The sequence below is a fragment of the Amphiura filiformis genome, chromosome 17 (genome assembly GCF_039555335.1).
Source record: "Amphiura filiformis chromosome 17, Afil_fr2py, whole genome shotgun sequence".
In the NCBI taxonomy this organism is placed as follows: domain Eukaryota; kingdom Metazoa; phylum Echinodermata; class Ophiuroidea; order Amphilepidida; family Amphiuridae; genus Amphiura; species Amphiura filiformis.
Genome location: NC_092644.1, coordinates 34,393,108 through 34,413,752, shown reverse-complemented (window position 1 = coordinate 34,413,752; position 20,645 = coordinate 34,393,108). Strand labels below are relative to the sequence as shown.

The 20,645-nt window shown below is 36.8% G+C and overlaps 1 protein-coding gene and 1 non-coding gene across 2 annotated transcripts in view; both read right to left on the bottom strand.

Annotated features, from left to right (window-relative positions):
* Positions 1-20,645, bottom strand: part of LOC140137680 (atrial natriuretic peptide receptor 1-like) — a 104,751-nt gene that overhangs the window by 32,090 nt on the left and 52,016 nt on the right. The window contains exons 4-11 of the mRNA XM_072159431.1: positions 18,009-18,153; positions 16,975-17,069; positions 16,408-16,528; positions 6,275-6,359; positions 5,236-5,404; positions 2,493-2,555; positions 2,111-2,188; positions 1,093-1,197 (exon numbers count right to left, since the gene is read on the bottom strand). Coding sequence (XP_072015532.1) covers positions 1,093-1,197; positions 2,111-2,188; positions 2,493-2,555; positions 5,236-5,404; positions 6,275-6,359; positions 16,408-16,528; positions 16,975-17,069; positions 18,009-18,153 — 861 coding nt within the window. The remainder of the gene's footprint in view (positions 1-1,092; positions 1,198-2,110; positions 2,189-2,492; positions 2,556-5,235; positions 5,405-6,274; positions 6,360-16,407; positions 16,529-16,974; positions 17,070-18,008; positions 18,154-20,645) is intronic.
* Trnat-agu (transfer RNA threonine (anticodon AGU)) lies at positions 11,063-11,135 on the bottom strand. Its single transcript has one exon. It is a non-coding gene; the product is annotated as a tRNA-Thr (tRNA).

Sequence of the window (20,645 nt, the reverse complement as noted above, 5' to 3'; positions counted from 1 at the left end):
TCCCAAAATAAATACTGTCCAAACGTTCATACCCCAGCCCTTAAGTATGTGAAATAAATGACGAGATCAGGAGCAATTAAACATATTTTCACACATACAACGGAATACAAAAGATAATCAGCTGCAAGAATCGAAAAGATGCGAATCCTTGCCTCTTGTTTGAACTTCAATCTTGTCTTTTCATCACAGCTACACAGAAAGTCGTCTGAAGTCGAGAAATAGCTTCCTCAACAGTGTAACTCCACTTGAAGCATCACCTAACAGTAAAAGATTGGCAAAATGGGAGGAGAGATCTATACCAATCACCCACCAACTTTTAATATACCTGTTGGCGAAGAACTATACTGGTGCAGATGCAAGTTGGGTTGAATGGAAATGCCTCAATTGGTTAAGTCCACCTCAGCAAATGGGGATATCGAAAGAATACAGATGTAACCTGCGATTGTGGAACAGAACCACAAACAATGGAACACCTACTGTGTTGCCCTCAATTGGAGCAAACATGCACAACTGCTGACTTAGCAGTTTACAATGATAATGCTGAAAACTGTGTAGTGTGCAGCACTGGTTGAAACACATTTAATCTTGTGCCGTGGACACGCTAAGAAGAAGAAGCTACACTGCAAATTTCGGACGCGTTCTGTATTCGTCTGAAGTGTTCAAGAGGACAATCTCCTGAAGACGATTTCAACTAATCATAGCAAGTTATTTGACTCTGTCCAAGTCTTTGTGTGTTGATGATTATGTTTGTGCATGCAGGGACCCTAATTTGTGTAAGTAAATACTACCTATGTCTGGATAATGTTTCCAAAGACAATTAAAAAACCAGAATGCGTCCGATGTGTTCAAAATCGGTTACATTTGAAAACAAATTGATAAAAATTTGGATTTGGATAAAGTGTTATGAAATCCATACTTTCAATTTATTTTTAGGTGTTTGAATATGGTTGATCATTCCAGTATCATGTTCTTGAAATAGTCTGAATATTTTTTAAAGCCTGCTCCACCTTTAAAGACGAATTTTGCACGGTTGCCTGAAACCTAAACGTAAAAATAGTTTAGCTAACAAACAGGAATCGAACTAATACTCACTTTAAGACTTCCACGTGGACAATACTGATGAACAATGGCTACATTAGGCTCCTCAACACATGCGCCGAAGAAGCGAGCGATATTCTCATGCTCAGCAAGACGGTTCTGTTAATAATTGAAAAATATCGCAATGCATCAAAATTATGATAAAGCCCTTAACTCATGATTATATTATTAATTAACCCTTTAATTTTACATTTAAATTGTTTCGAAGTTTTAGTTTAATGCTCTCGTTTCCGTTTAAAAAAAACCAAGTTAACCCTAGAACTACGAAGGTTTTTTATCCGTCATAATAAAACGCACGCGTTTACGCCCAAACGACCTAAGCGAATCGTAGATCCATCCTTTGCGCTCATTTTAGTGATACAATATTACAAAAGCACATAACCTGGGGTAGGACCGGCCATCAAAGATGACCATAGAAGGGTGGAGGTTGGTGAGGTCCAATGCTTTCATTTCGGTCTTGTGAAATTATTCCACGAGCTACTGACCTTTTTGCTTAGTATAGGTGAAAATAGTCATTTCCTTTTCTATTGAGGAAAAAAATAGATAAAAATCTAATTTTTTGTAGAATTTTTAGTCGAAAGTCAATTTAGCCTATACTTTTGTACAAAGCCAGAATTTCCCAAATTTGCATGGGCGCCCTCACATTATGACGTCATAGCGACAATATGTGGAGAACATTTGTACTTATTTTGATATCACTGGATAGAGGAGACCCATAGCTATTCATTAGCTTCAAATATAATGGTATATGACGTTTATAATTGGAAATTATGGAGTGCAACAACAACAACAACAACAGCAACCCCTTCGTAGTCCGTGTTATAAAATATTGGTCAGTAGGTCTAGGGTTAAAGCAAAAATATATAGTCCAGTCAAATAAAACAGGTGTTATATTAATTATATGAAAATACAAATTGTCAGTCACTTTCTGGTAGCAAAAGATGAAGCAAGGTGTGTTCTATAGTACAGATAACATTTTATATCTGATATTAATGCAAACATGTTTACTTACTGCCTTAAGTTCTATACATACACCGGTGTTAAGATTGACTTTGACTTTATTAATGCACTTTACCACAACTTGTCGATTCTGAAAAACAAGAAAGAACGAACTGTTAGTGCTAAATGAGTGATGTGAAAGAGGCGTGCGGACAGACCGGACTTTTAACGATTCATTTCGATTTAACCCGAAGCATGAAATAACGTCACTGCAGAAAAAAATTGCCTCTTCAGTGCAGTAGTTGTAGTCCTTGCCCTATAATATACATATCTTACTTGTCACCAATGCGCTATAATTTTTAAGAAAATGCAAAATGGGCACAAAATTGGCCAGGGTGTAGTACCCCTTAAGTGACATCAAATGTACGTACACACGCAAATATTATTAACCTTACCTCGTAAAGTGCAATGGAACATGCCGTATCTCTGAATTCGCCTCCCAATACATTAATGCTTGGCTGTGAATATAAGTAAACATGTATACTATATAAATAAAAACAACCAACATATCGTGTGGCTTATACAGGGTGTAACAATAAAATTTGTACAATTTTGAAAATAGAATGACACAAGTATGCCGCCTAATTTTTGGTTTGATATTAATATGTCTATCACGATAATTTCTTTAGCCACCAGATAAGCTTTGTTTCAATAAAATCGCAGGTATACAAGTGAAGATATAGCCAATTATGTAACCTAGTCTTAAAACCGTTTGGGCCACTTTTGTCTAAGTGTTACAAAAGTGACTGAATAGAGTTGAACCATGGACCAGTTGGACGGCGCTCTTATGATATGTTAATTCAAACAATGGGGTATTCGAAGTGGTAGAAATGATTACATAATAGAATATCTCCTTGAGTTTTTGAAAGTCACAACTACGCACTGACATAACACCTCATTTACTAGAAATCGTGGCTGCAGCTCAACATCTTCAACCCCAATTCACGTTGGAAGAGCGCATTTTTATGGTTGTGACATTCGGTAGCACATGGAGTCAAGCAGAAACCATCAGATTGTTTATAGTTCATTTTCCAAAACTCACGTCTTCCTTCAAGGCATACAATTACATATAACTATTAACTATGAGAAGTATGTAAAATTTGTTGACAGAAATGCTGGCAATAGTGGTCGCCCCAGAACACCTAGAAGCCCAGCTGAACTTAATTTCAAATATTTATTGTTTTGTACTTATGGGTGCAAAAACTGTTCTCAGTTTAACAATGATATCTCAGGGATATGAGAAATTACTTTATTTATAAGATAATTTGAAAGAGATTTCATGACTTCATTTATAGATTTGAAAGAAAGTTCATGTTAATTATATGAAGAAACACCACTTATAATTCTTTAGTGTCAGTTCTTTGACGTTCGATGCACGATAAACACAATCAACGCGGTTCAAACTTGATATACGCTAACATGGCAAAAGTGGCCCAACACGTTTTCTGGACGATTTAATTAATCGGACATAGCTTTGGAACCCAAGCTAGTAAAGAAACCAACTAAACGTCTTCTTTTAGCCAAGATATCACTAATTCTATTGCATATTACACTTGTGCCGTAACTCTTTTAGTTTTTTCCTGAGAAGGCAAAATGCAATTGTACACATTTTATTGTTACACCCTGTACTTGTTGCATTGAATATTAGACGTCAAATATATAATGGAGTATGAATCACCCTTTAGAATGTTATAAGAGGATCCAATTAGCCTTTTCGAAGTATGGCGTGCACAAAAGGAGGGCCGTTTTCAATCTGGGGTAAAACCCGGCAAATTCAAAAGACTTTACCCACTTCGTGCAGCGTCATCCTATTATGTCCGCCATATCTCGAAAAGGCTTTTCGGAGTATGGCGTACACAAAAGGATGGCAGTCTTTAATCTGGATAAAACCCGGCAAATTCAAAATACTTCACCCACTTGTGCAGCGCCATCCTATTGTGTCCGCCATATCTCGAAAATAGTACTGCAGATTAGCGAATCAATTGAGCCCAAGGTCATACAGGGGTCAAAGTTGCTCAAATTTGGTTAAAACCCATTTCAAAATATTTCTGTGGTCATCAGAAAAAAATGAAAATAATTATATATATAGTTTGATCTATCAAAACAGTAAATTTCCTGTGATTTTGATGAAACTTTTTCTATGGTGACCCCCAAGGAGAGTATAATGCAAATTATGTTACTTGTATAACCTTGCGCTCAGTTGTTGCACCAAAATTGATTATTCTGCAGTACTATAAACATGCACCAATACTGATGGGTGCCTGTCATTTGGATGAAGCTTGTATGACATTCGATTTCAATAATAGCCTTTGTGGACCGTGGAGCAGAAAGAGCTTTTAAATTAAAATGTATATACGGTTGAAAAAAAGATTACCTAAAATAGTACATATAATCAATATACACATGTAACACTAAACACACCGTCGTGGACACCGGCCAAAACGCAATTTAAAATAAATGATGTAAAGTAAAAATTGAATTAGTGTTTCTTCTGCATGTTCTGGTTCACATAAACATACCTAAAATCGATCATCCTTGGCACAGAAAAGGGCCAAGGTGGGCATAAGATTACTGTATGTATGTTACGATCAAAAAATAATATATATATATACGAATGTACAGGGTGTCCCGGAAAAAATTACCAAGTGAACAAAGTGTAAGTCGAGAAATAGACATCAAAATCAAAAAATTTAAAATGCATCGCATAGTCTATTTTATTGTGCATCACATACGAAAATTTCATTTGATTCGGTTGACTGAATGAGAAGAAATTAACGATTACATCATGCACGCATCAATGCAGTTCATTCCAAGTTTGATCAACAGGCGTTTTTATACTCGCTCACCGCTTCCTAAAGTTTGTGTCAGGGGCGTAGCCAGCTTTTTTGGTGGGGGAGGGGGCACAGACGAAAAGAATTACAGTTGCATCATACAATACATAGATCCTCGAGCTTCAAAGAAGGCTTTATTGGGACGATGTGCGCGGGTAGCCCATTATCAGGATTGAAATGGCTTTATTTTTTCAATGTGCGCGCGTAAGCGTCAAAAATTTGGTTTTACTTTTTTAGAGGAGGGCTGGACCGGCCCCTCTGGATCCGCCTCTGACATCACCTTCACATCATCTTCTTATAAACTTACATAAGATTTATCTGAACCCCCCGATGTAGATCGTAGATACGGAGTCGACTCAGACAGTGACATGGTCGCATAACTCTTAGCAAGACTCCGAGTTGTCGACGAAAATGTCAGATCATCCCACTTTATTTTCCACGCCGTTTTCTGCGCCTCTACGTCGGCTACCATTCGCCTGAAAATAGAAATTCATTTAGTTATAAAATGTAAAATCACTTATAACACAGGAATTACGCCAAAGATAGTGATCGTGGGGAAGGGGTGATTTATAATCATTGTTGGATAGCTCTAATTTGGCAATTTGTGAAGGTCAGATCTGCCCATATGATCTCAAAGGAAGGAGTCAAGACACAAGTCAGCCTCACAATAGTGCGGCCGACCTCACGATATAACCCATTTGTAATATGAGTGAGGCCAGGTGAGGCCATCTGAAAGTCAGCCCCACCTGCAGTAGCTCGCACTCACAAATAGTGTATAGGCCTACTCATCTTGGAATATAGCAGCCAGGACCCAGTGAATTGGATCTGAGCCAAAAAGCTTATTGTGTAAGCAGTCAAATAGCCCAGAAAAAACACAAATCCCTATTACTATAAAGTAGGCAGGAACAATCTCAGACATGTTAAATACAATATCAAGTGTGAATGGTATATTTAAGTGACAATGCATTGTGATAATCGGAACAATTATGTATTTTAAAAAGTAAATATGCAAACTAAATTATTTACTCAAGTGCATTGTCGGCAACTCATAATTTGTTCCTCTTTCCAACAAGGGTACAGGCGCGTGGTAATTATGAAAATTAAGAAACAGGCAAAAGTAGGGGGAAAGAATACTAGTGAAACACATAAGAAAATGCATTTTAAAAGCCCATACTTTTTTTTAAGTATGGTGCAGACAGGACGGGTGTGAGGACTGTTATGACTGATTAAAATCAGTCATATATAGCATGATTGGTTACTGGACAAGTTAATGATGGTAATAACGCACTGTTTTAATTGCCTTCTTTGGCTTTGGAACATGCAGATTGCGTCACATTTATCCTTACTTGTATCTGAAGAATGCTGCAAGCATACCAAAGAAGATTAAACAAGTAAAGACTGTTGCACCAATTGCGATGGAGTAGATCGATACTGAAATAAAAAATAAAAGACATAAAATGTTATGTGTGACTGGAAATAATAGGAAACAAAATGGAGGGGGAAAACTATTTTAAACTGTTGCGATTTTGTAGTTTACAGCATCTTGCGAATGGTAGTGAGCTATTTTGGTAAAAATTGCATTGATCATTTCATAGCGAGCGTGAAGAAGAATTCAAATATCACAGATATACTTTTGTAGGTCCTGTGGTTCTTGAATTATTTTGTAAAGAGGGCTGCAACACACAATTTTGTAAAACGTACATAACTCGTTTACAGCAATGAATCAAGCAAGTTTTTAAAGTATATAATTTGTAGAACGAACTTTTGCAAAACATCAAAGAGTTATTTTTCAATAATATATTGATTTACCAATAATACATCGTGTACCCTTAAGGGATCTGGAATGAGCGTTTTGAGTGTTTCGACAGTATATTTTGTGGGACATGAGAGCACATCAGACATATCGAATTGCATTCTGAATACGAAGAATGTCTTTCTGATATCAAATAATTTTCATTTTTGAAATTACGATATAATACAAATTTTATGACAAATTATTAAAATTTGATATTTTTCACATTTTGATATATAACAGTCCTCGAAGTAAACTTTATAAATCTAATGACATATTCTTAAAGTATATGTAGCTGGGAGGAAAAGCCGACGGTCAATTGAAAATTTTGACCTTTCATATTGAAGATATGGATTTTTTTCCCAAAAAGACCTAATTTTTTTTGGTGTTTTGGGGAAAAAATCCATATCTTCAATATAAAAGGTCAACATTTTCAAAAGATCATCGGCTTTTCATCCCACCTACATACACTTCGAGTACTGTTAAATATCAAAAATATCAATTTTTAATCATTTGCCATAAAATGTGTATTACATTGCGAATTTCAAAAAATCAAAATTATTTGATATCAGAAGGACATTCTTCGTATTCAGAATGCAATTCGATATGTCTGGTGTGCTCTCATGTCCCACAATAAATACTGTCCAAACGTTCATACCCCATCCCTTAAGGCATTTTTTGATAGAGGATACATCGTGCAACTATATAGTCCTTCAAGAAGGATCCTCGAGCTCGATAAATCTAGCCCGTCGAAATGGACCTGCTCGGTCTCGGTCCCGTGCAACTGGAAATCACGGGGATACACGGGGGGTATGAAGCCGTGTACCAGTTTGAAGAAAGTTTCTAATGGCTATTATACACCAGTATATTCATCTTCGTATGTTTAAGTAAATAAATCAACATTCAGACTTGAAACAATAAGTGATTTTGCATATTTACATAAAGACATAATTAGAGAGATAGTTATGGCAGGTTGGTGCAAGAGCCTTTAGAATAGTGCACCCGTTATGTCTTGAACCCAAACACCAGTCTTTGACACTTAAACATCCTCAAGTTTAATGAAATGCAAATCCGTAAGTCTCTCTGAATACGGACATCGTTGACTGCAGGAAAATCCATATAAAAAGTACATGTGATTTTCCCTTGGAATATTCAATATCGATATCACTCCTCGGATATGGAACGCGGACACAAGCACAAAAACGATATGGAGCAAAATAACGGATTGAGGAGGATAAAGCTCTATCAGTGATCCCCGCATAATCTTTGTAAGTACTTAGAAGCAGCTTAAGCTGAAGGATAAGTCTATAATCCAATTATTCATGGTGTTGTTTTCATCTGAAAATTTGACAATACAATAAGGGAGGAACAGCAGTGCTGACAATCTGCGCAGCTTCTTTCAATTGTGTGTTGTTTGAAGTGCTAGTATGGACAGACGCTGCCAATCACATGCTAAGCAGTGAATATGAAAGACGGAAACAAAATATGTAGAAGAAATATGAGAATCGAATCAAATGTCGTTAGTGAGACTCAAACTTTAAGGCCCGGTCACACTATGACGGACGATAAGCAACGAAAGTTGACGAACGTGAAAATCACAAAATGTTGACGGCAAAGCGACGGCAAAAAGAGGGAAAAAAAGATTCGCTGACGAGTGGGAACGACCTTCAGCGACAACACGACGGCAAGGGACGAAAGGCTGCGTTAGGAAACGGAGACTTGCGCCCAAAATCGGACGTTGTCTAGGCGGCGAGTGACGATGTCTCGACGGAGCCCGACAACAAGCAACGAGGTCGGACGGCTGGCAGCGGATTTGCTTGCGGCAAGGAACGGCAGCTGACGGTGGATTGCGGCGATGATGACGTGACTCAGCGGCCGACATCAAAGCCTGTGTGTGTGTGCGGGTCGTATAGTCCACTTTGGCGTTTCCACTCTTCACAACGTTCTGATCATCCACTCAAAAATATCAATGATAATCAAAAATATTAATACCGATATCAACAATAATCAAAAATATTAAAATCAATATCAATAATAATCCAAATTATTAATATCTATATCAATGATAATCAAAAATATTAACATCAATATCAATAATAATAAAATATCAATATGAATAATAATCAAAAATATTAACATCAATAAAAAATAAAAAATATTAATTTTTTTGATTATTATTGATATTTCTTTTTATATGAACTTCAAAATTGCATCGTGCCGGACAGTCTATTGAAATCAATAACGTCAAAAAATGTCAAAAATCGCACAAAAAAGGTTAAAATCGTGGACCATAAACGATGCATCGTTTAAAAATCGTAACCCATCGCAGACCACCGTTTCAATGCCGCAGGTACTCGCAATCGACCCGCCATCAAAAGTCAACATCCGTCACCCTCCGGCCAAAATTCGTAAGTCACTGTCGCACCAAGATCGTTACAATTTCGTTACTTGCCACAATGTGTCGTCAGTGTTCGAGATGTGACGTTACTTGCCGTTGTTTTTTCGTCGATTGTCGTTGACAACGACTACCAATGAAATTGTGACGACCTCAGAACGACTAAAGACGGCTTCGTACGGCATGGAAACGTCAAAGAAATGAGGGTTGCGGTCTCCAACGAAATCTGAACGTAATCACAACTACTACTTTTGCCGTCACAAAATTTTCAACATGTTGAAAATTTGCCGACGAACGCGACGAATAATTTCGGCCGTCTGCGGTCGCTAACGGATTCGTCAACGACAACTAACGGCAACACACGATGAGTGACGGTAAATTCAAAATTGCAATTCGCAACTTAACGTCGCTTGCCGTTCACCCCTATTCGTCATAGTGTGACCGGGCCTTTACAATACCAATATGAGAATCAAAGGAAAAGTCCCACTGATAGTCAGAATGGAGTCAAGTGACTCTCAAAGTGGAGTAAACTAGCACTAACTCTCAAAAGGAGTCACCTGACTGTCACAAGACAGTCGACTCTACCTGTGGAGTCAATTGACTATATATTCAGAGTCGTCGACGGAGTCAAGAAATTAATGACTCTCCAAGAGAGTCAGACTCTGGAATAGTTTTGCTGTTGATACCATGGAATGTACATTCGCCCATTCCTAAATGATGGTGGTTCAGCCTGAATTTCTTCATCTTGTCGTCTGACGATCGCCTATATGGCGTGAAACTGAAAGTAAAGTCTCCTATTCCAGTAGGTATATACTTTTATCTTGATGTACAGCTATGTGTATCATTATTTTGTGCTAATTCCGAACTGTCAGAGTGATCCAGTAATGTAGTCAGGGTGACTCTCAAAATGGAGACTGGGCTACTCTAGAAACAGAGTCTTGCAGTAAACTTGTTTTTGTAGTTGGTGATCTTGAGAAGCAATATCCATCAAAAACAATACTACGGACCATAGTGCAGTCACGTCCACGACTAATTCACCGTGACCTTTCCAGCCATAAACCGGCTTATTGAAGATTAAACCGATATATGCAGTACTAAACCATTATATACATGTAGTAATCTTTTGTCCAGTGCAAATTTATTACCACCTGATAATATTAATCCAATGAGCGACCGAATTGTCCGCTACGGACGACTAATCCAATCGATAATGACGCTATTGACATGTACGAGCGGAGCTCCGCTGACCGAGTTTTGGGGCATTTTTCACTGAAAGGCAGCTGTTTGCTGTTATTTACTCATCAAGGCGGACCACCGTTATTATAAGGTCTATGCCAATTATTTAAAGATCAACATGTAGAGAATAAGCCATACTTGATTGACAGAAAGTACTAAATTTGTACCTATGACGGTTTTATGACACCAATCTTCCAAATATGACCAAGCCAGGGCTGCCCGGTGAAGCAAAATGTGCATTGGAATAACACGGCGAGTTTGGATAGATGGTAGGATTTCTTTTTAATAAAAATGTATGTTCCCCCATTATTAAAGCTTGTACCGGATTGAAGATTCAGATATTTGGAAAAGAATAAGTAATTGAAACATAGAGCAAGTACTAAAATCATAGCTTTTATACTTTTTGATATTATGATGCTAACTAGTTCATCCTCTATAGCTACAACACAGCGCCACCAGTAGGGTTCAATTGCCTATTGCGAGTGCCCCTGTGTTGTGTGCATACATGTAGTTAACAATAACTGCATGATGCACCAAAACAACGTCATACCCACTGACAGCCGGACTAAATGTGCGGATATTTACACAGGTGTTATAAAAATGAGGTTTTTTTGTTGACAAGCCAATTTAGCAAAATAAAGAAAGAAAGAAAGAAAGAAAGAAAGAAAGAAAGAATTTTAATTGAGATAAGATAAAAAAAATGAAAAAAGAAGGCACCGCCAGGATTCGAACCAGGGATCTCCTGTTTACTAGACAGGCGCTTTAACCGCTAAGCCACGGCGCCAAGTGTTGCTTGTACTCGCCACCTATTATGTTTAGTCATGTGTACAATGGTGTCGATGAAGTAGCTATCTACTGCTGATATTATTATTGTTATAATCCAATAAATTTCCGTAACAATTGTGCAAATTATGTTAAATTTGCAGTATTTTGCAGAGATATGGTACTTATAGCGTTTATCATTATATGCTGTGGAGGAGCACCCATATTTAGTGGGAAAGGTCGTTGAACTTTACACAGAGGTCAAGTTCAAAATAGCTCGGACTTGGTTAGAAAATGTGTAGTTTGACCTATCTGCGATGTACGGTTATGGAGTTATGAGCAAAAAGGTAACATTGTGACATCATGTCTAATTTTGGCACCACATGGAGCAAAATTTAAAAATGCTCCGATTTTGTTGAAAATGGGCCCAAATTATTGGCCTTTCCACGATCAATCAGAAAATAATAGTTTTTGCTATGTATGATGTTTCGTTACCTCAGTAATACATCAAATGCGACAATACCTTGTCGCATTGAGTTCTATATTGAATCAATTTGACCTTGACCAATTGTTGTTACCTGGATACGAAAGCACCCAAGATAGTATGTTTGCATCTGACACCCCGATAATCACTTGGATACCATAATGGATACAATTTCAAAGCTTTTCAAGTCTTTGCGATTATGGTTCAGCTTGTAAACTCGGGGCCTGTATGTATAGACAGAGAAGATGTAATAAAGAGGAGGTTGAACAAGCTATCCTCAAACAAAATATGTGTGAGACCGCTCATTCAAAGTAAATGATGAATCACCCTATTTAGCTGCTTTACAATAGAATACCACAATGGGGTTTGAACCCGGGATGGGTGTGATACAAGTTGCAGCTAACTGCTTTTAGGGATAGGTCAGTGTGTGCATGTCATCATGCCATGCACACCATGCATGCAGACCCTGTCATCTTGTCAGATTTCGGATAAAATATGACTGAAGTTCCATGGCAAATTATAATTTTTGCTGCTTGTTGCCACTTTCAGCCTCTATTATTTATGATAAAGAATGTTTTCAATTATCAGAATATCTTTATTAGGTTTGCAGGAAATGACAGGAAAATACATAAAATAATAAAATAGAAATGATCAACAATCGTCACCTCTCTAAAAAATCCTAAAAATTTCTTCTTTAGAAATGTATATATTTACAAAAAAAAGGGCGGATTTGGGGAAAATTTTACAGCACTCGATTTCTTTCTTGTATTATCCACATGTGGTATTCCATCCAAGCAGCAGGTCCTTAACACACGCGTTTCATACTTTTCAACAAATTCTCTATAGAAACATTGGAAATATTTCCAATTCTGAAGTGAAAATCGGTCAACCATGGGCGGTCACACATATAACATCATAGGATATTTCAAGTGGATGTTTAACTACTTGAGAATAAAGGACTATGAATAGATGCGACAGGATTACCTACGGGATTATCTCAAGGATATAATTCTGTTGACCCTCCTCTTTATTACATCTTCTCTGGTATAGAGTAATAACATATTGATTTCAAATAAATCAAAGCAAATCAAATGTAAAAAACAAACGCGCAACTTGCTATTATGTGACATCTTGAAAGGTTGCTGTTTGAGGATACAAAAATAATTATAAATATACGTTGAGATAAACCCTCGCATTTCCCTGTGTTCACCCTTCCGACAAAAAGTGACCTTAAGGAACGCAAGTGGAAATGTAAAATGAAATTTTTTTCAAAGCGATGAGAATGGACAAAACTATGAAAATGTTCTCATTTCTATGAAATGTTCTCATTTAAATAAATGAGAAATACTAATTAACCTGTCTGTTTGCTTTATTTTGTCTGTTTGGTTTTGTTTGTCTGCTTTGTGCACAGTGATTTTCATTACTTCCAGTGTACTTTTGTACTGTTTTCCTGACACCTCTGTTTTTTGGCAATCGAACTTTGCCTATTTTTTTGCCTACATTGGTTGTTTGGTTTATCGTGTCTGTTTATGCACAATGATTTTCATCACTTGATCTAGTGCACGTTTGTATTCCCATTGATCCTTGTTGTTTTTTGCAGGTTTAGCACCTCTGTGGGCCTTGGAATTGGTACTTTTATCGAACTTTACCTACTTCTTATGCCTACATTCGCTGTTTTTGTCCCCCTGTATACTGTCTAGTCTCTATTTTACTTGTTTCCCCACATCAAGTTGGTGTACCTTGCCCTTTTTCTTTCCAGTTGTTCATATTCAAGGTATCCTCTTGTATCATTTATTGATCCTTGATGTGTTTTGTGTCCTCGTCCTTTTGATTTACCATTACCCATTTTACTAATTAACCTATCAACAACCTGTCACAAATGATTGTTTGACACTGAAATTAATGTGAGCTTCAATTTCCTCATAAGGAACACAAGCACAAAAAACGATATGGAGCAAAATAACAGATTGTGGAGGGCGAAACTCTATCAGTGATCCCCGCGTAATGTAATTACTTAGAAAGAGCTTAAGGTGAAGGGTAAGTCTATAATCTAATTATCACTAGGTATTCATGGTGTTGTTTTCATCTGAAAAATTGACAATACAATACGGGAGGAACAGCAGTGCTGACAACCTGCGTAGCTTCTTTCAATTGTGTGTTGTTTGAAGTGCTAGTATGGACAGACTCTGCTAATCACATGCTAACCAGTAAATATAAAAAATGGGAACAAAATATGTAGAAGAAATATGAGAATCAAATCAAAGGTCTTTAGTGAGACTCTAACTTTACAATACCGATATGAGAATCAAAGGAAAAGTCCCACTGATAGTCAGAATGGAGTCAAGTGACTCTCAAAGTGGAGTAAACTAGCACTAACTCTCAAAAGGAGTCACCTGACTGTCACAAGACAGTCGACTCTACCTGTGGAGTCAATTGACTCTACATTCAGAGTCGTCGACGGAGTCATGAAATTAATGACTCTTCAAGAGAGTCAGACTCTGGAATAGTTTTGCTGTTGACACCATGGAATGTATATTCGCCCATTCATAAATGATGGTGGTTCAGCCTTAATTTCTCCATCTTATCGTCTGACGGTCGCCTATATGGCGTGAAACTGAAAGTAAAGTCTCCTATTCCAGTAGGTATATACTTTTATAAACAATACTACGGCTTGTTGACAAGCCAATTTAGCAAAATATATAAATAAATAAATAAAATGTACGGATATTTACACAGGTGTTATAAAAATGATTTTTTGTTGACAAGCCAATTTAGCAAAATAAATAAATAAAGAAAGAAAGAAAGAAAGAAAGAAAGAAAGAAAGAAAGAAAGAAAGAAAGAAAGAAAGAAAGAAAGAAAGAAAGAAAGAAAGAAAGAAAGAAAGAAAGAAAGAAAGAAAGAAAGAAAGAATTTTAATTGAGATAAGATAAAAAAATGAAAAAGAAGGCACCGCCGGATTCGAACCAGGGATCTCCTGTTTACTAGACAGGCGCTTTAACCGCTAAGCCACGGCGCTAAGCCAAGTGTTGCTTGTACTCGCCACCTTTTATGTTTAGTCATGTGTACAACAATGGTGTCGATGAAGTAGCTATCTACTGCTGATATTATTATTGTTATAATCCAATAAATTTCCGTAACAATTGTGCAAATTATGTTAAATTTGCAGTATTTTGCAGAGATAGGGTACTTATAGCGTTTATCATTATAGGAGGAATTTCCACAGCACCCATCTTTGGTGGGAAAGGTCGTTGAACTTTACACAGAGGTCAAGTTCAAAATAGCTCGGACTTGGTTAGAAAATGTGTAGCTTGATCTATCTGCGATGTACGGTTATGGAGTTATGAGCAAAAAGGTAACATTGTGACATCATGTCTAATTTTGGCACCACATGGAGCAAAATTTAAAAATGCTCCGATTTTGTTGAAAATGGGCCCAAATTATTGGCCTTTCCACGATCAATCAGAAAATAATAGTTTTTGCTATGTAGGATATGTTTCGTTACCTCAGTAATACATCAAATGCGACAATACCTATTGAGTCGCATTAAGTTCTATATTGAATCAATTTGACCTTGACAAATTGTTGTTACCTGGATACGAAAGCACCCAAGATAGTATGTTTGCATCTGACACCCCGATAATCACTTGGATACCATAATGGATACAATTTCAAAGCTTTTCAAGTCTTTGCGATTATGGTTCAGCTTGTAAACTCGGGGTCTGTATGTACGGAGTAATAACATATTGATTTCAAATAAATCAAAGCAAATCAAAATAATTTAAAAAAACAAACACGCAACTTGCTATTATGTGACATCTTGAAAGGTTGCTGTTTGAGAATACAAAAAACAATTATAAATATACGTTGAGATAAAGACTCGCATTTCCCTGTGTTCATGTTCACCCTTCCGACAAAAAGTGACCTTAAGGAACACAAGTGGAAATGTAAAATGAGAATTCTTTCAAAGCGATGAGAATTGGACAAAACTATGAAAATGTTCTCATTTCTATGATTTCTAAATAAATGAGAATTACTAATTAACCTGTCTGTTTGGATTTGTTTTGTCTGTTTGCTTTTTTGTTTGTCTGCTTTGTGCACAGTGATTTTCATCACTTCCAGTGTACTTTTGTACTGTTTTCCTGACACTTCTGTGGGCTCTGGAATTGGGCAATGTTTGGCAATCGAACGTTGCCTGTTTTTTGTTTTGCCTACATTGGTTGTTTGGTTTATCGTGTCTGTTGTTGTTGTTGTTTTTGCAGGTTTAGTACCTCTGTGGGCCTTGGAATTGGTACTGTTTGGCTATCGAAATTTGCCTACTTTTGCTGTTTTTGTCCCCCTGCATACTGTCTAGTCTGTATTTTATTTGTTTCCCCACATCAAGTTGGTGTACCTTGCCCTTTTCTTTCCAGTTGTTCATATTCAAGGTATCCTCTTGTATTGATCCCTGATGTGTTCCTTTGGATTCACCATTAACCACTTTTACTAATTAACCTATCAACAACCTGTCACAAATGCTTGTTAGACACTGAAATTAATGCGAGTTTCAATTTTCTCATAAGGATTTATTACGATTATTTTGTTTTGATGCAAAACACATACATTACGTTATTTGTGTCCAAATAATCTCACAGATTTCATAATTGATCACAATTAAAAAATTATGAATCGATAAACTCAGTCGTCGTAGGTTTCATCTGAAATTTAAGAAAAGGGATAAAGAGTAGAATGTTATATGAAAAAGAAGTTATTTTATATCCCCTCCAAAAGACGGAAATTATCATGGGAACATCACGTCTGTATGATACTTACAAGTTGATAATCCAGGGTCACCGAATGGAACGCTGTTTGGTGGAGCCGACGCACCGACAGGCCATACAACGTCTTCAATCAGAAGCAAACTTCGGCTTATGCCACGAAAATTGGCGACAACCTGTGATATGTATGAAATCATTATTGTAAAATTTCAACTATTAATTAAAAAACAAAATGTAGACCGATATAGCCATGGTGCATGAAAATAATATTTCACCTCTCGAAAAAGGGGCTTTTCTACTTTCTATAGACGTTTACGCCCGTAAATGCAATGTATGACGCTAAATCTAAAATTCGTTAAGGTTTAAAGAAATCTTAGTAAGCTCGGCGTTAGAGGTGTCGATCGAACATGAGACTTCATCAGAGGTTAATAAGGAGAACTACAAAGTCCTCGGAAATCTTCTTTATCTGAACTTTATATTAAATTTTAATTATGATGTTTAGAGTATGGTTTGCAGATTCACTGAAATGTTAATGTTATTGCTTGGAGGTTTTATATCGTAAATCGAAATTTATTCGATATGCTGCCTACATCAGCAACGTTATAAAGAAAGATCATAATACCGTAAATTCCCCACAGTCAGTTTGCGTCATGTCCCACAGTGAATAATCCGCCTCACGATCAAGATTGGCGTTAATCGTCACGTGATCGAATACACCTGTTACGGAGAAAAAAGTTTATGAAAAATTTTTTTGGATCATCAGGGGGCCTTTCACTCTGCAATCTGCGATGACGATTAAATAAAAGCTGATAAACTTGGGATTGGTTCATTTACGTGTTACCTTCATTAGGGGCTCACCTTTGTTCCATAACCATAATGGTATAGGACATTTTTTTGTTTTTGCTACAGCCCCCGAATGAAATGTATTTAATTTTGTTTGTACTCACTCAGTTAGCAGTGTGTGTGACCCAAAATGAGGGTTTTTCAATATTGCCGTCCATTTCTAATCGTCACCCCCATAGACTTTACATGTAAAATAAAAAGGCTCATAAAAATTTAATAGCACCTAGTTCTGATGTAAAATTCACACAAAATGCTTTTTGAGTGGTTACAAAGATAATTAAATACTTTTCATGCGGGGCTATGTGGAATTTTTTTAAATGTATTCCTTGTACAATGAAATTTCACAATAAAATGTCCAATTGAAACAAAGGTGGGCTGTGCAATAATGATCCCAAGGGGTAAAATTTTCAAATGGCGTGCCAGAAATTGGTCGGCATGCCACCCCCCCATTGGCATGCCAAAATAAATCTTTGGGCCCCTCCCCTTTCCACATGCCAAAATTTGGGTTCCCAATTTACAAAATTTTAAATGGCCATTTTAAATGGTCTAGATATGAGCAGGTAGCGAGCAGGAAATTTGGGATATTCGAACGTTGTTGCATTTTGAGAGCATGTTATTTAAAAGGTGCCCTGTAAATGTATGCCAAAAATTGCTCCCCCTGCCAAAAATTGCTTGGCCCCGCCTGGATCTTCATTAACGGTATTAAAAATGTTTACAATTTAAAACAAATGCATTTAAACAGCACCAAGATTCTTTTTTTAAAAGCGTTTTTTCTGTGTATGTTATTAGTCATGTTAGCCGATTAACACATACCATAATGTAGGTAAAAATCTCTTTGTCTTAGTTTATCCACCACAACTAACCCATCTGTTATATCCCCTCCATCGGTGAGTGTTTCATTAAGAGCATCGGCATATAAAATAACTGCATCGTGAAACGCCGCCAAAGAGTATTCTATCTGAAAGGGTTAAAAACATCAATATTTTAGTTTGTCTAGGGTCAATATATTACATTATTATGTTTTGATGAATCCAAGTGTGTGAAAATATTGGATCCAACACATAATAATGATAAAATTGGGATGCTTTACGCCCAATATTTATTGGTCTCGCTATGAGTTTCAAAATATTGGACTCGACTACGTCTCGTCCAATATTTTATAACTCATAGCTCGACCAATAAATATGGGCTCAATCGATCCAATTTTATATCAAAATCATAGGTTACGTTTCACGTTCTCTTCTGAGATTTTCAGCGGTTTTCCACTGCGATTCTTACTTAATCATCTACTGATCATCTATTGTTTTTTTTTGTAATTGTAATAATGATAATAAATGAAATTCTCAATATCTTATTATGTAAGGGTATTTATTTATAAAATTAAAAACAGGGAAAACATGACACAACATCCAATGGGAGAGTAACATAAGACATATAAACAAAGTTAAAAACCCGACGCTTGAAAAGACAAACTTTTTTTTTTCAAGGGATAAAATAAGAGACCTGCTCTCAGTATAGTGGAGACCAGCTCTCCACTATACTGAGAGCAGGTCTCTTATTTTATCCCTTGAAAAAAAAAGTTTTGTCTTTTCGAAACGTCGGGTTTTTAACTTTGTTTATAATATGTTTTGCGATACTCCCCCCCGCCATTGGATGTTGTGTCATATTTTCCCCGTTTCTAATTTTATCCATTACTAGTGTGACACTGCTGTATCCTTTTAGATCCATCCTTTGGTTCCCTGCTGGTCAGTTGGCACAGATTTTCCCTGTTTTTATATTTATTTATAGCCAGAGTATCTCATCGAAAAGGTCCTAACAATCCGCACAGTTGCTACATTATTTATAAGCCTCATTTAAATGCATGACAAAGGAATTGCCGGATCACTGTCGATCTTATGATATGGGCATTCTAATCCTAACGCCCCAAGGAAGGGAAAGAAGAAAGGAATAAAGAGCGAATCGTCCTGTTGACGAGAGTATAAGACGCCCTCTAGCACGGTCAGGACGGCCGGAAGGGAGATCAACTTTATGATCCCATCAAGCACCAGTGATTTGTTATTCCAAGAAAGTCTTCTAATTTGATAAGGGAATGTCTTTTTGCTAATAGTAATGTCAAAATTACGATTTACTATCAAATACGAAGGAAATGCTTCACAGGAATAAGATATGAAATACAAGTGAGTATTTGAAGTCACAACAACAATTTGACACCAGAATCGCGCTGTATTTGTGTGAATGTTTGTATTCGTGTCCTTATAATCTGCACTCCTAATCAAACATATCACTACTTGGCTCCCGGCATGACTATTTAAGTAAAAAAGAAAATCACACAATGTTGAATAAGCTGTCAGGGTAAAGCACCAATAAACCAAAATTTGGGCAAGTCTGACTTCGGTCACTGGTAGCAGTGACGCGGGCAGTGACGTGGCCAGGATTACCGGGAAATCACGTGGGCCAGCACTTTTAGGTACGCGGCTGGTTTACAAAGTTAATTGTCATTTGTATACCCGATTGTTTATCTTGATCAATTAACATCTCTTTTAAATGCTGATAAATCGTAGTTTACTGCACATCTATCATGCAGACGGGTTGATGCAATAGAATGTGATACTATAAGATTTCGCTAGATTTCACCCGAACTCGACTCAATAGATACTAAAGAGTGCCGCTTGGTGAATGAAGTAACCCATCGGCACGCTGCTCAGGGGCATGACTCTGAAACCCTAACAGTACAGTGTTGTTTTTTGCATCTCAAATGATAAAACTAAAATGGGTCCTTTTTTCTATGCCCTCTATGCTTCCAAGATGTTCGATATAAGGTCATAATGGGGCCAATGTTGTAATGTACTTATTTTTCCTCTCGTTGCTAGGAATAAGAAAAAGCCCATTGGCATATAGCGCTCATGAGTTAATAAAAGTAGGTCAAATGTCAAATATCTCATGCACAGAGGGTACATTTTCAAAATGCCCCGATTTAGTCTTAATTTGTCTGCAATTACTCCTCTCGGCAAACGAAATAGGAAAATAGTTTATTTGAGAAATATAACCTCAGAATCGGATGAAATCATGGGTCAAAGGTTATACATGTATTCTATTGGAATATGGCTTCATTAACTCTGAAAGTGGACATGCCAATAGAAATTTGCACTAAAATTGTGTATTATAGTATATGTTTGAAATGTGTATGTTTAAGGGAGTAATTTGAAACAAATCTCGATAAAATCGGACCATTTTTTAATTGTGACATTTGTGTATGACATATGATATGACCTATTCGACGTTATAACTCCTGAACTAAGCACCGTAGAACAATATGACAATTGCCTTTTTTTATTGCTAGTGAAGAAAGGAACAATGTGAGATTTCAACCTATTATGGCCTTGATCCCTCGTGGGAATTATTGGTTTAAGGACGGCAAAAACATTGGTTCCGCTAATGTAGCAAAATAAA